At 43.2% G+C, this 17,095-nt stretch overlaps 1 protein-coding gene across 2 annotated transcripts in view; it reads left to right on the top strand.

The window, feature by feature from the left end:
- Positions 1-17,095, top strand: part of HECA (hdc homolog, cell cycle regulator) — a 262,046-nt gene that overhangs the window by 31,014 nt on the left and 213,937 nt on the right. Inside the window, exon 4 of one of the 2 annotated variants that reach the window (XR_009555463.1) lies at positions 484-2,023. Coding sequence is in view for 1 of the 2 variants with exons in the window: in XM_060240301.1 (XP_060096284.1) it covers positions 484-648 (165 nt within the window). In the remaining variant the exon portion in view is untranslated. Of the gene's footprint in view, positions 1-483; positions 5,725-17,095 lie in introns of those variants that run through there. The other variant, XM_060240301.1, reaches the window with a different exon arrangement.

Consider the following 17,095-nt stretch of genomic DNA (forward strand, 5'->3'; position numbering starts at 1 on the left):
TTGAAGACAAGGATTCTGATCAGACACAGGAGTACCTCAGTTGAAGTAGGATCAAGGTTAAGATGGAATATGCATAAAAACATCCCAAGTGCCTCTGGGCTTTGGTCTGATTATCCCTTTACTTCTGGGACCTTGGGGACGAATACATACAAACAGATTGCTTGCACTCCTTATCAGATATGAAAGATACACATGCATTGAAGCAGGATTGTATCAAAATCCACCACACTCTTGAGAAGCGACATCCAAATGGTTTACTCCTTTAGAGACACTATTTTTTTTCTAAAGAGATATATACCTAATGTCATCCTTGAATTACCATCTCTCTTGATGCAGTATGAATGCGTTTCCAAGTGCAAAATGTACAGTGAGAATCTGACTTCTATTCCCTAATTGCAAGCTGCAAGAGTGATTAAAATGTCTTTGTGGTACAGTTTGATCAGCAACAGAAACAAAAAACCTCTTTCTCTCTCCCCTTTTCAGGCACGACTGAACTGTAAACACTGTGGGAAACCTGTTATAGATGTACGTATTGGGATGCAGTATTTCTCAGAATACAGCAACGTTCAACAGTGTCCACACTGTGGAAACTTGGACTACCATTTTGTGAAGCCATTCTCTTCGTTTAAAGTTTTGGAGGCTTATTGACAAAAGCTTTGCCATAGTAATAGCTATTTTATGAGTATTGTTTCTTTATTTTACATATCTTTTATAAGATCTGTTCTGTGATGGGAGAGGGAAAAACCCTAATTTCTAACTGAAAGGAAGTGCAGCAGCTTTGTATGTTTGTGTACATGTGTTCCTATGTAGATGCGTGTCATTAAGACCATGGTCCTCTTGCCGCAGTTTCAGTGAAGGGTGGGGGTTGAGGCCAACCAACATTTGCCGAAGCAATATATTTTTTTAAAAAATCCATTCTGTCTTTGTTTAAAAACTTATTTAGGACAGAGAAGCTGCAAGGTATGGAGAACCTATGGTCAAACTAATACCTGATTTTAAAATAGAAAATATCATGGGGAGAGGAGAACTCTTCATAAATGTCTTAGAACAGTCAGATGGGATCCCTTGCAGCTGTCTGTCCAGATAGATGGCGTCTTAGTGGAATGCAGTGATTGGCTCCCCACTTAAGAGCATTCATCCTTGTCTTTACTCTTGATTCACAGAAGTTGATTCCACAGTTTAGTATAATGTAGAGGATAGTAAGGGGATGAGATGTTCTAAAGGTTGGAATTTGGAGTGATCTGTCCGGTGTCCGATCCACAAGCTGGTCTTACAGTTCACGATGACAACCTCTCTATGCATTTGGGTTTGCAATGCTTGGATGAGGTAAGTGATCAGACTGAATGGTTGTAAGTGCCGGCAGTTCTGTTGACATTGCTATTTTTCAGCAAGCCTCTGTGTTTGGCCTCCCTTGTATGATAGCCTCCAAGTTGTTGTTCCGCAATGAATTTGCCATTGTCATCACTTGGGAGCAAGGTCAGGTCTTGGTAGTATAAGTAGTAGTAGCAAATATACTTTGAGAGTCTGTTAAGGTAAACCTAACCATCATGACAAATGAATGTAATGCTATGTCGGAAAATGCACTGTTTTTTTCTTTCTTAAAAAAACCCCCTTATTTTTGCATAGCGTCTTCCTGGAATATATATTTGATAATTAGAACTACCCTCACTGACAGATCATACTGTTTCCGCTAATATTTTAATCCTAGCAGGACAGCTGCTTTTACCAAAACAAGCTTGAGAACTTACAACTGTGTTATTTCAGATGCTTTGTAGATGTTGTTGATGCTCAGAAGGACCATGTAGCTAATTTCAGACCAGCTGTTCAAGGGTGTCTGAATTGGAGCACCTCTGTTGCAGCCCTTTGTGTTTGGATGACCCTTATCTCTCATTGCTGTTGCAGTAAGCAATGGGCAAAGCAAATGGATTATGTTTCAAGTGGCTACCTAGGGTGAATAGATTTACCTGTTGGTTGGAATGTCACCATGTCACTTGCAAAATGGGAGAGATAATTCCTTTATCATGTGAGTACTAGTCTAGAATAGAAACCTTTAATAAAACTTGTAGCTGGAGCTTTCATCATGGAGTCAACCCCAGATATGTCAGCTGTTCAAAAGTAGTAGGAATATCACCCCTCTCCAAAAGCTTGCTGATTCAAGCAAACTCTGTGCACATGTGTGTAGACTCTTTCATAAACTGGCCTAATAGATTCAATGCTAATGCCTTAGAATGGCTGATTAAAGGGATGGACTGGAATCCAAGGGACTTTTTGCATTTATGGAAAAGTTGTCTTAATCCAGTGGATTTGCAAAACTCCTTTCCTTTTAATGCCGCATTGCGTCCTGCTTTTGAAGTTCCCAGGCTTTCAAGGTAGTTTGCTGTACAGCATGAGGGATTATGAGGGCTGCTGTGCAGACTAAAAGGGGGAGAATTCCTCTTGATTTCATGAAGGTAGTTAAATGTAAAGTGGTGCTTTTTTGGACCTAGTTAATCTTCAAGAAAGCTGTGAGTTATTTTAAAGCAGTTGACTCCTCCTGGCCTGTACATGTTTTGAAATGGCACTTTTAACTTGGGGTTGATAGACTAAAAATGACTGAAGAGGTTGAATTTTGAGCCCCTTAGAAATTTAAGATCTTTTTTGTTGTTATTGTTTGGATATAGTTTCCATCCATACCAATATTTACATGTATGAAACTAAAAACTGGGGGACACACCATACTATCTTGGTAGACCTAAGCATATTCCAACACCGATCCCTCGGCATTAGGAGATGAGAAATCTCTCTGGACAGTGATTTCAGTTTTGGGAACTACAGCCATTAAAATGAACCTTTGAGGGAATGCTTAAAATGATTTTCTATAGACTAAACTAGGGCACTGGACACAAGCCACATTGAAATTATTAGATTTAATTGCCCATAGCTCTCTGCTGGATCATGCTCACTGTATAGTTTGGCAAAACATCATTTGCTAAAAAGGGAATACTCCGTTGTACTGATTGCAAGTATGGCTCCAAAATGAATTGTACATTCCCAAAAGAATGCAAAAAACAATAACACAGAAGTCATAATAAACTTAATGTTCAGTGTTACAACAAAGCCCCATCCTTGCAAGATCTTTAACTGCTTGCTACACTTATAAAGAACCATGCGTTTGCAATAAAAATACAGCTGCTTAGAATTTTATCATTTAAACTTCTAAAGTACTTTTTAAAAAAGTTCAAAACAGGTCACTTTTGCATTCAGCTATATATTTAGTTGTGTTCAGCTGAACTAGGTATTTATGCAGAAGCATTTTTAGGTTCCCTTGATCTAATAATTTGCATACTTTGCACAATTCAGCATTGTGCATGAATTTCAAATCATGTTGCACTCACATTTTTACACAGGAGAAGAGAAGCTCTGGGAAATTTTGGATTTGTATTTTTCACTGCGGTCTGCAGTTCTTTCTGGGTTTGCTTCTCTATTAAGGTGCTCCTCTTAAGCACTTGTGTGTTTAACATTAGTGTAAGTTCACATGTATCTATGGTGCATGCTTACTGCCATTCACTGCAGATGCTCTCCCCTTCTGGGCTATTAGTCAAGGCTATTCGTACAGTCAAGCAAACATCTTCCTAGGAATGCCATGAGAACTGGTAGCCAAGCTTGCCCCCTCATACTTCAAAGCAGACCTTGGGTCTTGTTGTTGTTGCCATCTGCACACTTGTGTTGTTGAAGGGTTGGCACCAGATTTAGCTGTGGGGCCTCTAGAAGCTAAGCCTTTAAAGTAACTTAAACCCTGAACAGTTACATTCTTCTAAGTCCATTGGGTTTAGGACGTCTGCTTAGAATTTCACTGTAAATAAGGGTAGCAGAAGTGTTCTCTGCTTCTCAAGCTACAAATGTCAATTGTGAGCGAGGTTCAGGATGGGGTTGAGGTATTAATGCTTGAGTTTATGTTGCCTTTATTAAAAAGCATATGTGGATATGGCTGAAAATTTAAAAATTGACAGGGCTGAAGGAAGTGGAGAAATCCTACTGATGTGGAGCTCTATATATGCCCTGGAGCTGTCACATTATAGCCTGTGAGTTGGAGTGTTTATGTAAAAGCCAGGATATCTCTGCATAATTATGTTGTATATCTGCATATAAAGAGTATTAGCAGAGTGACATCCAGTGCTTCTTAAAGGACACATTATAAAAAGATAGAGACCTAACCAAGAGTATTATACAACAAAGGGTATTAAAAATTTTCTGCAAAAAAAGTATGTATGGGCTTTGTGTGCAACAGATATGGAAATAACATTGCACCTAAAGTACTCCATTATTGTCTAGAGAAAATATATATTGCAGTTATTTAAATTCATTTTTCATTATATTGATTTTTTTAAAAACGTATGTAGCATTCTATTGTGTTAGCATCAAAAGAATTTTTTTTTGCTTTGAAATTAGCTGAACTGTGAAACATAAATGGGTCTTCAAAGAAAATTACCCTTGATCTGAACCTGTTTGAATTCAACTGACTTTCAAATTACATCACTTCATGTAATACTTAGGCAGGGGAGCCCAGCTAGTAGCCTGCAAACTGCATCCAGATTGAGCATCTGGCATGATATAGCTTCTTATCTCTGTCTTCACTCATCTCATTTCCTGATTGAAAAAAGAGACCTGCCAGGTGAGGAGCCTGTCATTTGCATGCTACCTTTGGCCTCAGCAGTGCTGCTTCCTGAGCATTTTTTGTTCAGGAAGCAATTCCATTAAGGCGGAGTTATGTACTGCATCGCAAGACTTCTATGAAAAATAGTTACTCCGTAATTTATAGGATTCAGAGGCCCGTGGGCTTATCTCTAATTTTCCGGGTGTGATGGTTATATGCATATTCTTTAGCTTGGAGGCATGGTCTTATTCTAGCCAAGCTGCTTCGGAATTGATGTAGTTTATAGGGAAGATCCAAAGCATCATAATATGGGCAGTGCTGGTGCCTGAGCCAGATCTCTGTTCCAGAAGTCTTTCTGCTCTCCTATTTATTTGTGTAGTAGAAGACAACAGAAGTTTCCATTTCTCTTACATACCTTTTTCTACAGACACTATGATGCTTTTATTTATTGAGGCATTTGTGTAGAAACATTTAAAGATAATGGGAAGACAGAAAATTGAACTTTTTACACACACCCCTCCTAACAAAATGGAATGGAACTTTATTCTGTCTGCTAAAAGGTATATTTAAAATGCAGGTAGAAAAAAAAGTTTTAAACTGTGAGCTTTGGGGAACCTGAATTAGTGGAGTTCAGAAATTTGGATTCCTCTAGGATTGTATTTTGTACCCATAGCCCCACATGGAATTTAAACCATTTAAAAACCTGTTTGCAGGATTGGGATGTTGATAACTAACATCTAAATGTGTGGAGTTCTGAGAGAGCAAGGTTTGAGGCAACATGTGATTCTGTCAGTGTGTTCTATTGATAGGAAGACATGTACTAAGTTTATTTTCATTTATCTCTGATTTTATTGTACGAGGTATTCAAGGGCAAAGTGTTGTGAGGTTATGTTTGAAGCCTGCCCCACTACGTTTGTCAGAAAAAGCCTTTTATGAAAAAAAAGAAAAAAAGGGTTGGATTGCACTTTCGCAGAAGAGAGAATATGTACATAGCAAATGAATGTTGATGAAATTTAAAATAATTGGTTATGATGCCATTTTTGTGTGGTGTTTTTGGTTGTGATTTATCTGTATTAAAATAATTGAGATCATTGTGTCTGTGGTTATTTCAAATTAAGAATAAAGTCTTATTACAGTGCTTATGCAGTATCTTTTGGGAAAACTGAAGGTCTAGTATTTCCGTCTCTTTCTGCTTATTTTTCTTATTGTTAATGTTTTACTTATATCATCCAAGAGCTTGGGATAGTTCTTTCCCATTTTATCATCATAATGACTCTGTGAAATAGATTAGGCTGGGAGAGAAGCACAGGCTCAGAGTTATGCAACATTGAGTAAGTGATGATTTGTTCATATAAATTACTGGGCTGGGAGCAAGTTCCTCAGAATTCAGTCACAAACTGGAGCATTTGCTGTGGTAGCCAGCTGTGCTCCCTCTACGCTGAGTTAGTGTGAGCTAGATCACAGTTTTTTAACCTCCAGCTCACACATATTTATCTCAGCTCAGGAAAAATGGCCCTAGAGCAAACTAATTTATGCGGTAGCTCACAACTTTAAAGCCAGTAGGTCACAACTTTAATCCCAGTAGTTCACAAAGTAGAATTTTTGCTCACAAGACTGCACAGCTTAGAGGGAACATTGGTAGCCAGTGTGAATGCTCACAACTGTCATAGGCAAAACTTCAAAATTCATCTCTCTATGTTATGAATGCTCCTTAACCAGATGACTCCAGGAGTTCCCAAGGACTTACAGATTTCAGAACTTGGAATGCTCATTATTATTGGATTAGTGGTAATATTATTTGGGGATGTATGAGCTAAATGTCCTGATTTGAAGTATTGTTCAAAAATAGCTATTAGACGTGTTAGCTTTTAATTAGCTTTTTTGTCCATTTTTGTGTCAACCGATGGTATGGATAGGTCCCTACGTGGATGTGAGGACATCAAACACTATGGTCACTTCTGTCCCTTTTAGAGTACGGTTCAGCATTATGAAGTTGAAGAACATAAAGCAACTCTTTGGTATAGGGGCTACTTTCTTAAATTACTATGACTACATCCCACATATCTAATCATAAGCAATCACTGTGATTTATGTCTACTGCATTTTATAGTTAATGAAAATACAAATGGTCCTTACATGTTATATAGATAACAGAAAAATATCACAATGTTGTGATGCTGTATCAAAAAACAGAAAAGTCCCATCCTTGTGGTATTGTAGAACAGCTTCTGTAATAAGTTGTAGTAAATTGACAAAGCATTTAGATGTAAGCCCGTTTCATAATTCATCTTCCTCAGAAGCTATGAATTGCAGATCTTTGTTGTCTCCCTACAGTTACATCCCACATATCTGCATGTTCAGATTGGGGTGTTTTATCTCAGATTAATTTAAAGCTACTATGTAAAAAATGCTGATGTAATTCTAGGCTGTTGATGAAATCTGAGTGAGTTACTGAAGAAGTTAAATGTTAAAGTTTGTTTTCAAATAAGGTTTGTCTCCTGGTGATAATTGAGGCTAGTAGTGTTTCTGACAAAGTAAAATTTGGTGTATGGGAAAAAAATAACTCACTGTCTGGCCATGTGTCAAAATTCATATATAGTAGGAGAGATGAGAATGATCAAAACTAGAGCTATTTTTTGTCTTTTTTAGAGAAATAATCAAATAAGGTGTCTGAGTGTTTATATATATATATATATAAATAAACACTCAGACACCTTATATATATATATATAAAATGTTGAACAGATGCTTAACAAATTTGTATCCCAGTTCTAAATATTTGTATTAAGATTTTATTTTCATTTTGATAGCATTTGGAGAAACATGTTCATTCTGATACTTGTAAACTTGCAGAAATTAAATTTAAAAATCAGACTTTTATAATATTTTACCCCTACATCAGCTTCCATCCTTATTGGCTCCCATGGAAGCTTAATGCAGGGTTCCTCACCCTTTTTGAATCTGCAGGCATATTTGGAATTCTGACACAGGAGATAAGAGTCAACTGCTTAATGGCTGTTGCGGCTTATTTCCAGATTGAAATATTCACACAGTGAAGATCCTTGTGCTATGGTGGCAGCTCCTGCCAAAGCAACATTTTAAAAAATATCTGCAGAGTCAGCTAAATCTCAAATGGATAGTCAAAAGAAGAAGAGATTGGATTTATACCCTACCCTTCAGAACCTGAAGGAGTCTTGGAGCAGCTTACGATCTTTTTTTCCTTCCCACAACAGACACCCTGTAAGGTAGGTGGGGCTGAGAAATCTCTCCCAGAATTGCTCTAGAGCAGAACAGCTCTGAGAGAACTTGTGGCTGACCCAAGGCCACTCCAGCACTTGTATGTGGGGAATCAAACCTGGTTCTCCCATATAAAAGTCCATGCACTTAACCCCTACACCAAACTGGTTCTCAGAAAAGCCTTGCTGGGCGAAAGCCCCACTGGGCCCTGCTCACTTTCTAAAAAACACTTGGGCACCACATTGGGGACCCCTGGCATAAGAGCTGACAGCCTATGGTTTATAACCATGCACATATTATGCACTATATTATACACATATTATGCACTATATTATGCACATATTATGCACTATTTCTGCTCATGCAATACAGAGGCTAACACCTAAAATGTAGACGAGGGATATGTGGAGATTGCACAAGGTGGCTGTGTGCTGATACTAACTTGTGTTTTACAAGCCTTTGATCCTGAAAAGTCATTGAATGGCTTGTAAAGATGCTATGTGCACCTGGAGGAAATTCTACAGCTAAAGAAGCAAGCCTCATTTACATCTAGCTAGCATCTTGCTGGCCTGTTGTGTGTGAAAGCTGTGGCTGTAGATAGCATTAGTTGCATGCATAGGTGCCCTTGCACCCTACAGACAGCTTTGTTGTATTGCAGCTTCCTTGTTCCAATACTGCTTTATTCCAGTGACTTAGTATTAAAATAACACTTCCCTACCCTCTACAAAAGTGAATAGTTGTTTGTCCAAATGAGCGTGATCCCTCAATTGTGCAGTTCATGAATGCTGTAGGGCCATGCAGCTCCATGATTACAATAAACTGCCAAATGCAAGAAATCCTTGTATGTGACTGCAGATGATTGTGCATATCCACATCAGTTGTGACAGCCCAGCTCAGTGAGTACTTGGAGAGCCTTGTGCTGCGCATTTCTGTATGATGATCCTCCTGGCTGGCGTAATGACATTGAATTCCTTTCTGTTAAAGTTGGTGAGATGGAATGCCTGTGTAATGTTTGACACATTTGTGGTTGGATAAATCCATCCCCCCCAAGCAGCCTCCAACATAAATCGCTCTTCCTCTACTGGAAGAGCTACTTAAGTTGCATTAAAGGCCTTTTAGATTGAGGGAAGGCTTCATATTGGAACCATAGGTAATGTGGGATGTAAATATTTAAATCATAAGAACATAAGAGAAGCCATGTTGGATCAGGCCAACGGCCCATCAAGTCCAACACTCTGTGTCACACAGTGGCAAAAAATGTTATATACACACATACACTGTGGCTAATAGCCACTGATGGACCTCTGCTCCATATTTTTATCTAAATCAATAAAACTTTGTTCAGTAGAGTGGTAGGATAGGGGTAGGATCTACCTTAGTGATTTCCTTTTACACCCATTATCCACCCCCCTGCTTGCAAAAGAGTTTTGGGGTGCACTGTAGAAGGGTATATTCCATGCTCATGTAGCATTTGAATTACATCCAGTGTGTGTATGTGTATAATTTTTGGCCACTGTGTAACACAGTGTGTTGGACTGGGTGGGCCATTGGCCTGATTCAACATGGCTTCTCTTATGTTCTTAAGTACAGCATACAATTTATTTTTCATATTTATATCCTGCCCTCCCGCTGAAGCAGGCTCAGGGTGACTAACAACATTGCAATATCAACAATAAGAACAATCACAATAATAAATCAGTTAAAATTAAAACAGTTTACAATTTAAAATTATTAATACAATTTTGGTGCTAAATTTCATGCCATACATTCAGTGGTGATTGGACATCTATGTACTTTGGTTGAAGGCCATTCGAAATAATGTTGTTTTGCAGGCCTTGCGGAACTGGGCATGGTCCTGCAAGGTTCTAACATTGTCTGGGAGTTGGTTCCACCAGTGGGGGGCCGCAATAGAGAAGGCTCTTTCTCTAGTAGCCTTCAATCTCGCCTGCCTCGGCCCGGGGATTACTAATAGGTTTTGTGATCCAGATCTGAGTACCTTCTGGGGAATATATGGGGAGAGACGATCCCTAAGGTTGGCAGGTCCTCGGCCATATAGGGCTTTAAAGGTAATAACCAGCACCTTGTAGCGAATCCAGAATACTATTGGCAGCCGGTGCAATCTCCGCAGCCCCGGCTGTATATGGTCCTGAATGGGGAGACCCAATAGCAGCCTGGCTGCTGCATGCTTCAGCTTCCGGATTTGGGACATGGGCAGCCCCATGTAGAGGGCATTACAGTAGTCTAGTCTCGAGGTGACCGTTGCCTGAATCACTGTTGCTAAGTCACTGTGCTCTAGGAAGGGAACCAACTGTCGTGCCCGCCTAAGGTGGAAAAAGGCAGATCTCACAGTGGCTGCTATCTGGACCTCCATAGCCAATGTGGGCTCCAGTAGCACCCCCAAGCTCTTGACTTTGGGCGCCGATATCAGTGGTGCCTCATCAAAGGCTGGTAGAGGGATTTCCCTTCCCAGGCCACCGCGCCTCAGATAAAGGACTTCTGTCTTTGCTGGATTCAGCTTCAGACGACTCAACCTGAGCCACCCTGCCACGGCTTGTAGAGCCAGGGCCAGATTTTCTGGGGCGGAGGCAGGCCGGCCATCCATCAGCAGATAGAGCTGAGTGTCATCAGTGTACTGATGGCAACCCAGTCCAAATCTCTAGACAATCTGGGCAAGGGGGCGCATATAGATATTAAACAGCATCGGGGAGAGCACCGCCCCCTGAGGCACCCCACAATTAAGCAGATGCCTCTGGGATGATCGTTCCCCGATCGCCACCCTTTGTCCCCGACCACAGAGAAAAGAGGAAAGCCATTGCAAGCCAACCCCTGAATCCCCGCATCAGCAAGGTGGTGAACCAGCAACCGGTGGTTGACCATGTCGAACGCCGCCGACAGGTCCAACAACAACAGTACTGCTGACCCACCTCGATCCAGTTGTCACTAGAGATCATCCATTAAGGCAATGAGCACTGTCTCCATCCCATGGCCCAGGCGAAAGCTGGACTGGTGTGGGTCTAAAACAAAGAAAGGTCTCTCCAATGCTCATGATTTTCAGTTATTCAATTACAGGTTCACTGAAGAAATGCTTGCTCTCACTCAAATTCTGATACATGTTTGAGAGGTACAGCCCTTGAAAGCCTGTGGTTCTCCAACCAAGAAAATGAATACTAAGCCTAGTTCTTTTTCGTTTTTAAAACAGACATTCACCTTTTAAAGTGAAGGGCTTATTTTTGAATCTAAGCAGTTGCACATGCTGCTCCTTTGCAGATTGCTTGGCTGGCACATTTAATTCTGGATGGTTTAAAAGCTGTACATGCACGAGGGGCATTCATTATGTTTTCCTGCCCAACTTCCAACAATAGTGTCTGCTAACACTAGTAATGATACACCATTTTGCTGAAACCAAGAAAATTGCAGCTTTCTGACATCTGGTGTGTGACTCATATGACTTCGGCTCAAAACATAAAACATGCTTCAACTGCCTCTTCTGTTAAAGAGGGAATGCTGGTTCAGTGGGTGGGCCAGGTTCCCTGTGTGTGGGTCATTAGCTCCAGGTGGCAAGTGTTTGATACATAAAAGGGCAACTATTTTTGTTTCTATGTCAGGGATTAGAACTGACATTCAGAGGAAGCATGAATGAAGATATGTTATAACACTAACGACTGTTGTCTTTACACAGTTCCAAGAATGGTTGCACTAGATGGAAAATAACATCTCCCTTCCCCCAAGTTTATGATTACAAACTGGGCATGCACAAAAATGCAGCAATTGATGCTGAAAAGAAACAAGAGGGGTGGTGGACTTCTGAGGGTTAACCTGTCTCATAGACTAATATGCATTCCTCTGTCCAGGCATCCCTGTGTTTTATAAAAGGTGGTGGTATCATTAGTTGAGCATTGTCAGCTCTCACACCAAGCTGCAGGATTCTTGTTTGATGCCATGGTAGTTAGGCAAGTAAAAAAATTATATGTCTGTAGCAAAGACTCTTTAGAAATTTGGATCATGTAGCACCCTGGTTATGTATATAGTACTGCATAGTTAACAGCAGGTTTCTATGAGTTCTAATTCCTGACATGGAAACAAAAACAGTTGCCCTTTTATGTATGCCCTTTTATGCAACTTGGGGAAGTGTCCAGTTATAGCTGTTTTCTTTACCACTACAGGATTAATTTTGGCCCCTTTAATCGATGTCCCAGGACAGGCAGCAAGGGAGGAAATATAACTGATCAGTTCATGGGGTTAATTTTGGACCTTGTTTGGCATACATGAACTCAAGTAGAGTTTCAGGATAGATAAGCAGAGCCTTAACACCCCCCCCCCCAAAAAAAAAAACCCAACAACCCTGCAAGTCAGATAATACCCAGACTTTCCCATCCTTTGGTATCCCTTACTTATGCAAAGAACATGGTTATGTTTCTTCTATATGGTTGTTTTCTGTTCTCAAGGGCCTTTGTTACTTTCTCAACTGGAGCAGCCCCCAACAAAAGAAAGTTTTGTTAAAAAGCACTTGATGTACCCCAGTATACATCCTTGTGTCAGCTTCAGTCAGACAGACCACCTTCTCCTGGTAGTGTGCTCACCTAGGATGGTCTGCTTCATAACAATCTAGCCAGGGCTATTCTCTGTGGTAGGTTCATTTCCCGTGGGCAGGATGGGCACCTTCAGTTGCCACATTTACGAAACCATGCAAGACTATTCTGCTCCAGAGGACATTTGGTGGAGGGTGAACTGTTTTAGCTGTACTAATTCTGTATAACTGCATTTTAATTCTGCACTGGTTTGAATTGATTGGATACTTACAATGTTTTGTTAGCTGTCTTGAGTTTGCAGACATAAGGTGGGTGATTAATAGCCCAATCTAGACATAGGTGGCGGCCAGCTGTGGCATAGCTGCCGCGCTGCTAGTAGACTTCCTGAGGACTTCGGCAACCTGGAGCATGGGTAGGGGAGAGGTGTAGCTTGCCGTGAGGGAGACGGTTGCCATGGCAACTCCACTGGCGTAGGCACGGAAGGGAGACGGAGGCAGCTGGAGGGGAGGGCCAGCTCACTCTCCCCATTGGCCAGTCCTGGCGCATGAGCCGCAGCTCATGACAGTCAGGGATGGGGAGATGCGGCCCCAGAGAGGCTGATAGCCACCCCAACATGCTGCCAAACAGAGAACGGAGCCAATGATGGGCAGACCATCACAGGCAAAGGAGAGACGTCCCACCAACACGGGGAGGGAACAGGAGGGAGGCTGGGCATGCGCGCATGAGAAGCCTGGGTTGGTGGCGAGGCAGGGGTGGGGGCGAGATAGGCCTGCATGAGGCCATGGAGAAGCTGTCAATCCCCTCACACCCTCCCACTGTCAGAGACTCTGTCATTGGCAGGCAGACAAGCAGGAAGTACCAAGTGCAGGAGTTTGCTGTCATAGACAGTGGCTGGAATGTATGTCTGGGAGTGAGCAGCCCAACAGCAGACACCCTCCCAACCATAGATCCCCTGTGCTGCCCTGACGCCCCCTTCCATGTGCACGGAACACCTCCCCCAGGGGCCACAGAAATCAGAGTGCGAGTGCATCAGCCACAGAACTCTGAGTCCACTTCATCAACCCTCCCTTAGTGCCCTGCGCACAACAGCCCTTTGGGATCAGGTATGGTGTCAGCCCGGGCAGGCTGAGGGGGGGCACTCCCCTCCCTTGTCCAGCCACGCGGGGGGCAGTGTGGCGGCTCACAGACCATTCCCCCCCCAACCAAGTCTGACCACCCTCCCAGGCATTCCCTTGGAGAGGCCACTGATGGGGGGGGGGGTTGCCCAGGGAACGTGCAACAGATGCTAAGCAGGAGAGGCAACAGAGGGCACAGCTCAGACTTTATTTTTGCGGACAGAGTGCAACAGTCTCCCTGACATGCGCTGGGCAGTCTCACTGTGGGCAGGGCTCCGTTCAGAGTGATGGGCAGAAACAGCTGAGGGAGTGGGAGGCGGTGGAGCGACACACACGGAAGCCTCTGTGTTGAAGTCCCACCTGCAAAACGGAGACAAGATCAAGAGCACCTGCATGGGCGGCAGCTAGAAGAGCAGACTGCATTTCAGCCGGGCGCTCTCTTAAGGGGACAGTCTCTGACCCACCTCCCCGCATCAGGATAGCTGCCACACACACACACACACACCCTGTTTTTCCAGGGGTTGGGAATGTGGCAGAGGGCAGATCAAGGGAAGGGAGCAGGCAGCAGCACAGGGGAGTGGGGCCAGCAAATGCCCCCTGCTGGAGCCCACTGCCTGGTTCAAGTGCCAGAGATGTTCGCACACCAAGCAGTCAAGAGCGAGGGGAGGGGGAGGCTGGGGGGGGCAGTGGAACTTACCCAGCCCTGGGCGACAGTCCTCGCATGCAGAGCCTCCAGGAGCCCAGAACCTGTGGAGACCTGGAAACAAGAGCAGTTAGCCCCAGGAGAGAGACCTCTCTCCCCTCGCAAGTCAAAGATACTGTCAAAGCAACCGCGTGGTGCAAAACCCGTCACCAACATGCCTGCCTGTCCCTCACTCTCAGTCTGTATGGCCGGGAGCTCACTGGCAGAGCTTCCCGCCACACGAACCTGACCCTAACAACTAAGTTGTGTGAGTCAGAGCAGAAGTATTTCTAGGGGGGGGGCCTGATTGGGTGCCAGGAAGGGGGCTCACCAGGCCAAGGCACAAGGGGATTGGTGAGGCAATCAACTGCTCCCTAAGGGATTTGCGAGCTTCCACAGTGGCAGAGGCAACCTTTGTTTTTGGTTTCAACGAGTGCCTATGGGACATTCCGCTATTTTTGCCGGCGTGATGTTGCGCCTCCCGGGGGGGGGCGTGTCATGGGTCAAACTGCTCAGGAAGCTGCCTAAGCCTGGCCCCACCCCCAACTCCACCTGAATGCCACGCTCCACCTCACTTCCGCCCGTGCTCGGGTGCAGCCCCTTGCCCACGTAACTCCCCTCCATTGTGGTGGTGCTGGTTGTACATCGGCACACACCCTTCCTGTGCCCACGTAGCAGCTCATCTGCTCAGAAAAGACTTTCTGCCCCCCTCCCCCCCAGATTGTGCTGTAAATGTGTTAAATAAAGTATATTAAATAAGTTAGTATCCATTTTCTGTGCTTTTCTGCCTGGTTGTGTTTCATCATTCCTGTTTCCTGGCTTCATCTACTCTTCCTAGAGCTATATCTAGGTTGCTTGGGGCCTTGAGGATTTGCTGCTACCTTCCCCACTAGCATAACACATACAGCCCCGAGGTGACTGGATTCCTTGCCAATTGATGTTGCCAACAATTGCTATTGCCAGTTTTCTTGTTGTGCTTTTTTTGCTTCCTGGCAACCTCAGGTCCTCTGTTTTTTTATTTTATTTTAAAATAACACTACTCTGTTAGTGAAGCACATCGAGCTAAGTTTTTTCTGTGTGTTCTGTCTTAGCTGGTTTACTAATAAGGTGATCTTGTGTTGTTTTTAAAAAATAGTTCTCATGATTTGCTATTAACATTGCTGTTACTGGATAAGAACTAGGTGATGCTGGCCATTTTTATAGCAGCATCTGAAAATCTTTCATAATGGGGTAGGTCACTGGTTCATATAACCTCCAGTGTTGTCTCCTAAGGAAGGGAAGGTGGCATGGTAAAGTGTGAAGCTAAGCAGGGTTGGTACTTGGATGAGAAATCACCAAGGAAGGCTCTGTAGAGGAAGACAATGACAAACGACCTCTGCTTCTCAATTGTCTTTAAAGCCTCTTGCTGAGGTTGCAATAAGTTGGCTGTTACTTGATGGCATATGTATGTACTGTCTGCTCTGGCAGTAGAAATCTGAGGTACCATGCATGTCTCTTTCCTATTCCTTGGACCTCTTAACTATGGGGAGATCTGGGACAAGCCGCATGCAAATTTGTTTACTAGGCATTTCTATCTTGCCTTTCCCTTGTGGCTGAAAGCCATGGCTGTGCATGCAGTCCTGAAAACAAAACATACTCTTCCTATCATGTGAAGGTGAACTGGACTGAAGATGCATGAGAATTCTGGCATTTTGTAGTTTTGCTGGATCCATCCGTGTGCATTTTTACATGGAGCGTTAAGATGGTTTCTGAAAATGAGAGTTTTCAGTATGAGAGTATGATGAAACAGTGCAATCTTATGCAAGTTTACTCCAGTCTAAGCCCAATGAAATGAATGGGTATAGACTGGAGCAACTCTACAAAGGAATAAGAAACTTCAAAAAATGTAGCTAGATCACTTTTCATTTGCAGAGGCATTCTGCAACTTCTAGCTGTTATTATGGCCCTGTCCCCAGGCTTCAGACTTTTCAGTGTGATATGTGGGCATCATTGTGCTTATTAATGCAGATTTTCATTCATTTTACATCGCAGGTGTGTCAGCTGAATTGCAGACCACAGGTAGAGACTTGCAGTAATTAATCATCTGCTTGGCTTGTCGTATAAACTCTTCCTAGGTGTTGTGGTGGGTGGAGATACTTAAAAAAAAAAGTAAGTGATCAAAAGCCTGACACATTATAGCCTAAATATGACACATCTTTGGCATAACCTGTTTTGGAGAATTATCAATTCTCATATGCCTCAAAATGGCTTCTAAAAATTAGTCATGAGAGTATGTACTTTGCTGGACACGTTTCTGGGCAAGGTAATTGAGAGAGCAGTGGCCGAGCAGCTTCAGGGCTTTCTGGAGGACACATTGGCACTAGACCCATTCCAGACTGGTTTCCACCCTGGCCATGGGACTGAAACTGTCCTGGTCATTCTAATGGATGACCTCCATAAGCAGCTGGATTGAGGCAGGTTGGCACTGTTGTTATTGTTAGATCTTACAGCAGCGTTTGACACAGTTGACTATGCATTGTTGACTCACCGCCTCGCCGATGTGGGAATATGTGGGGTGGCCTTCCATTGGTTTTCCTTTCTGCGCAGTTGGGGACAGAGGGTGGCGCAAAGTGAGGATGTGTCCACTAGATATCCCCTTTTATGTGGGGTTCCATGAGGGGCACTCCTCTCCCCAGTGTTGTTCAATGTCTACATGCACTCCCTTGCCCAGCTGGTACGGAGCTTTGGGCTGAGATGTCATCAATAAGCAGATGATACCCAGCTATATTTGCTGTTGGGTGATTGGTTGGCTACAGTCCCACCAACTCTGGCTGAGGGTTTGGAGGCCGTGGTGGGCTGGCTAAGGAAGAGCAGGTTGAAGCTGAACCCATCAAAGATGGAGGTTCTGTGGTTGGGGGGA

Source organism: Heteronotia binoei, chromosome 1 (assembly GCF_032191835.1).
Source record: "Heteronotia binoei isolate CCM8104 ecotype False Entrance Well chromosome 1, APGP_CSIRO_Hbin_v1, whole genome shotgun sequence".
NCBI classification, from domain to species: Eukaryota; Metazoa; Chordata; class Lepidosauria; order Squamata; family Gekkonidae; genus Heteronotia; species Heteronotia binoei.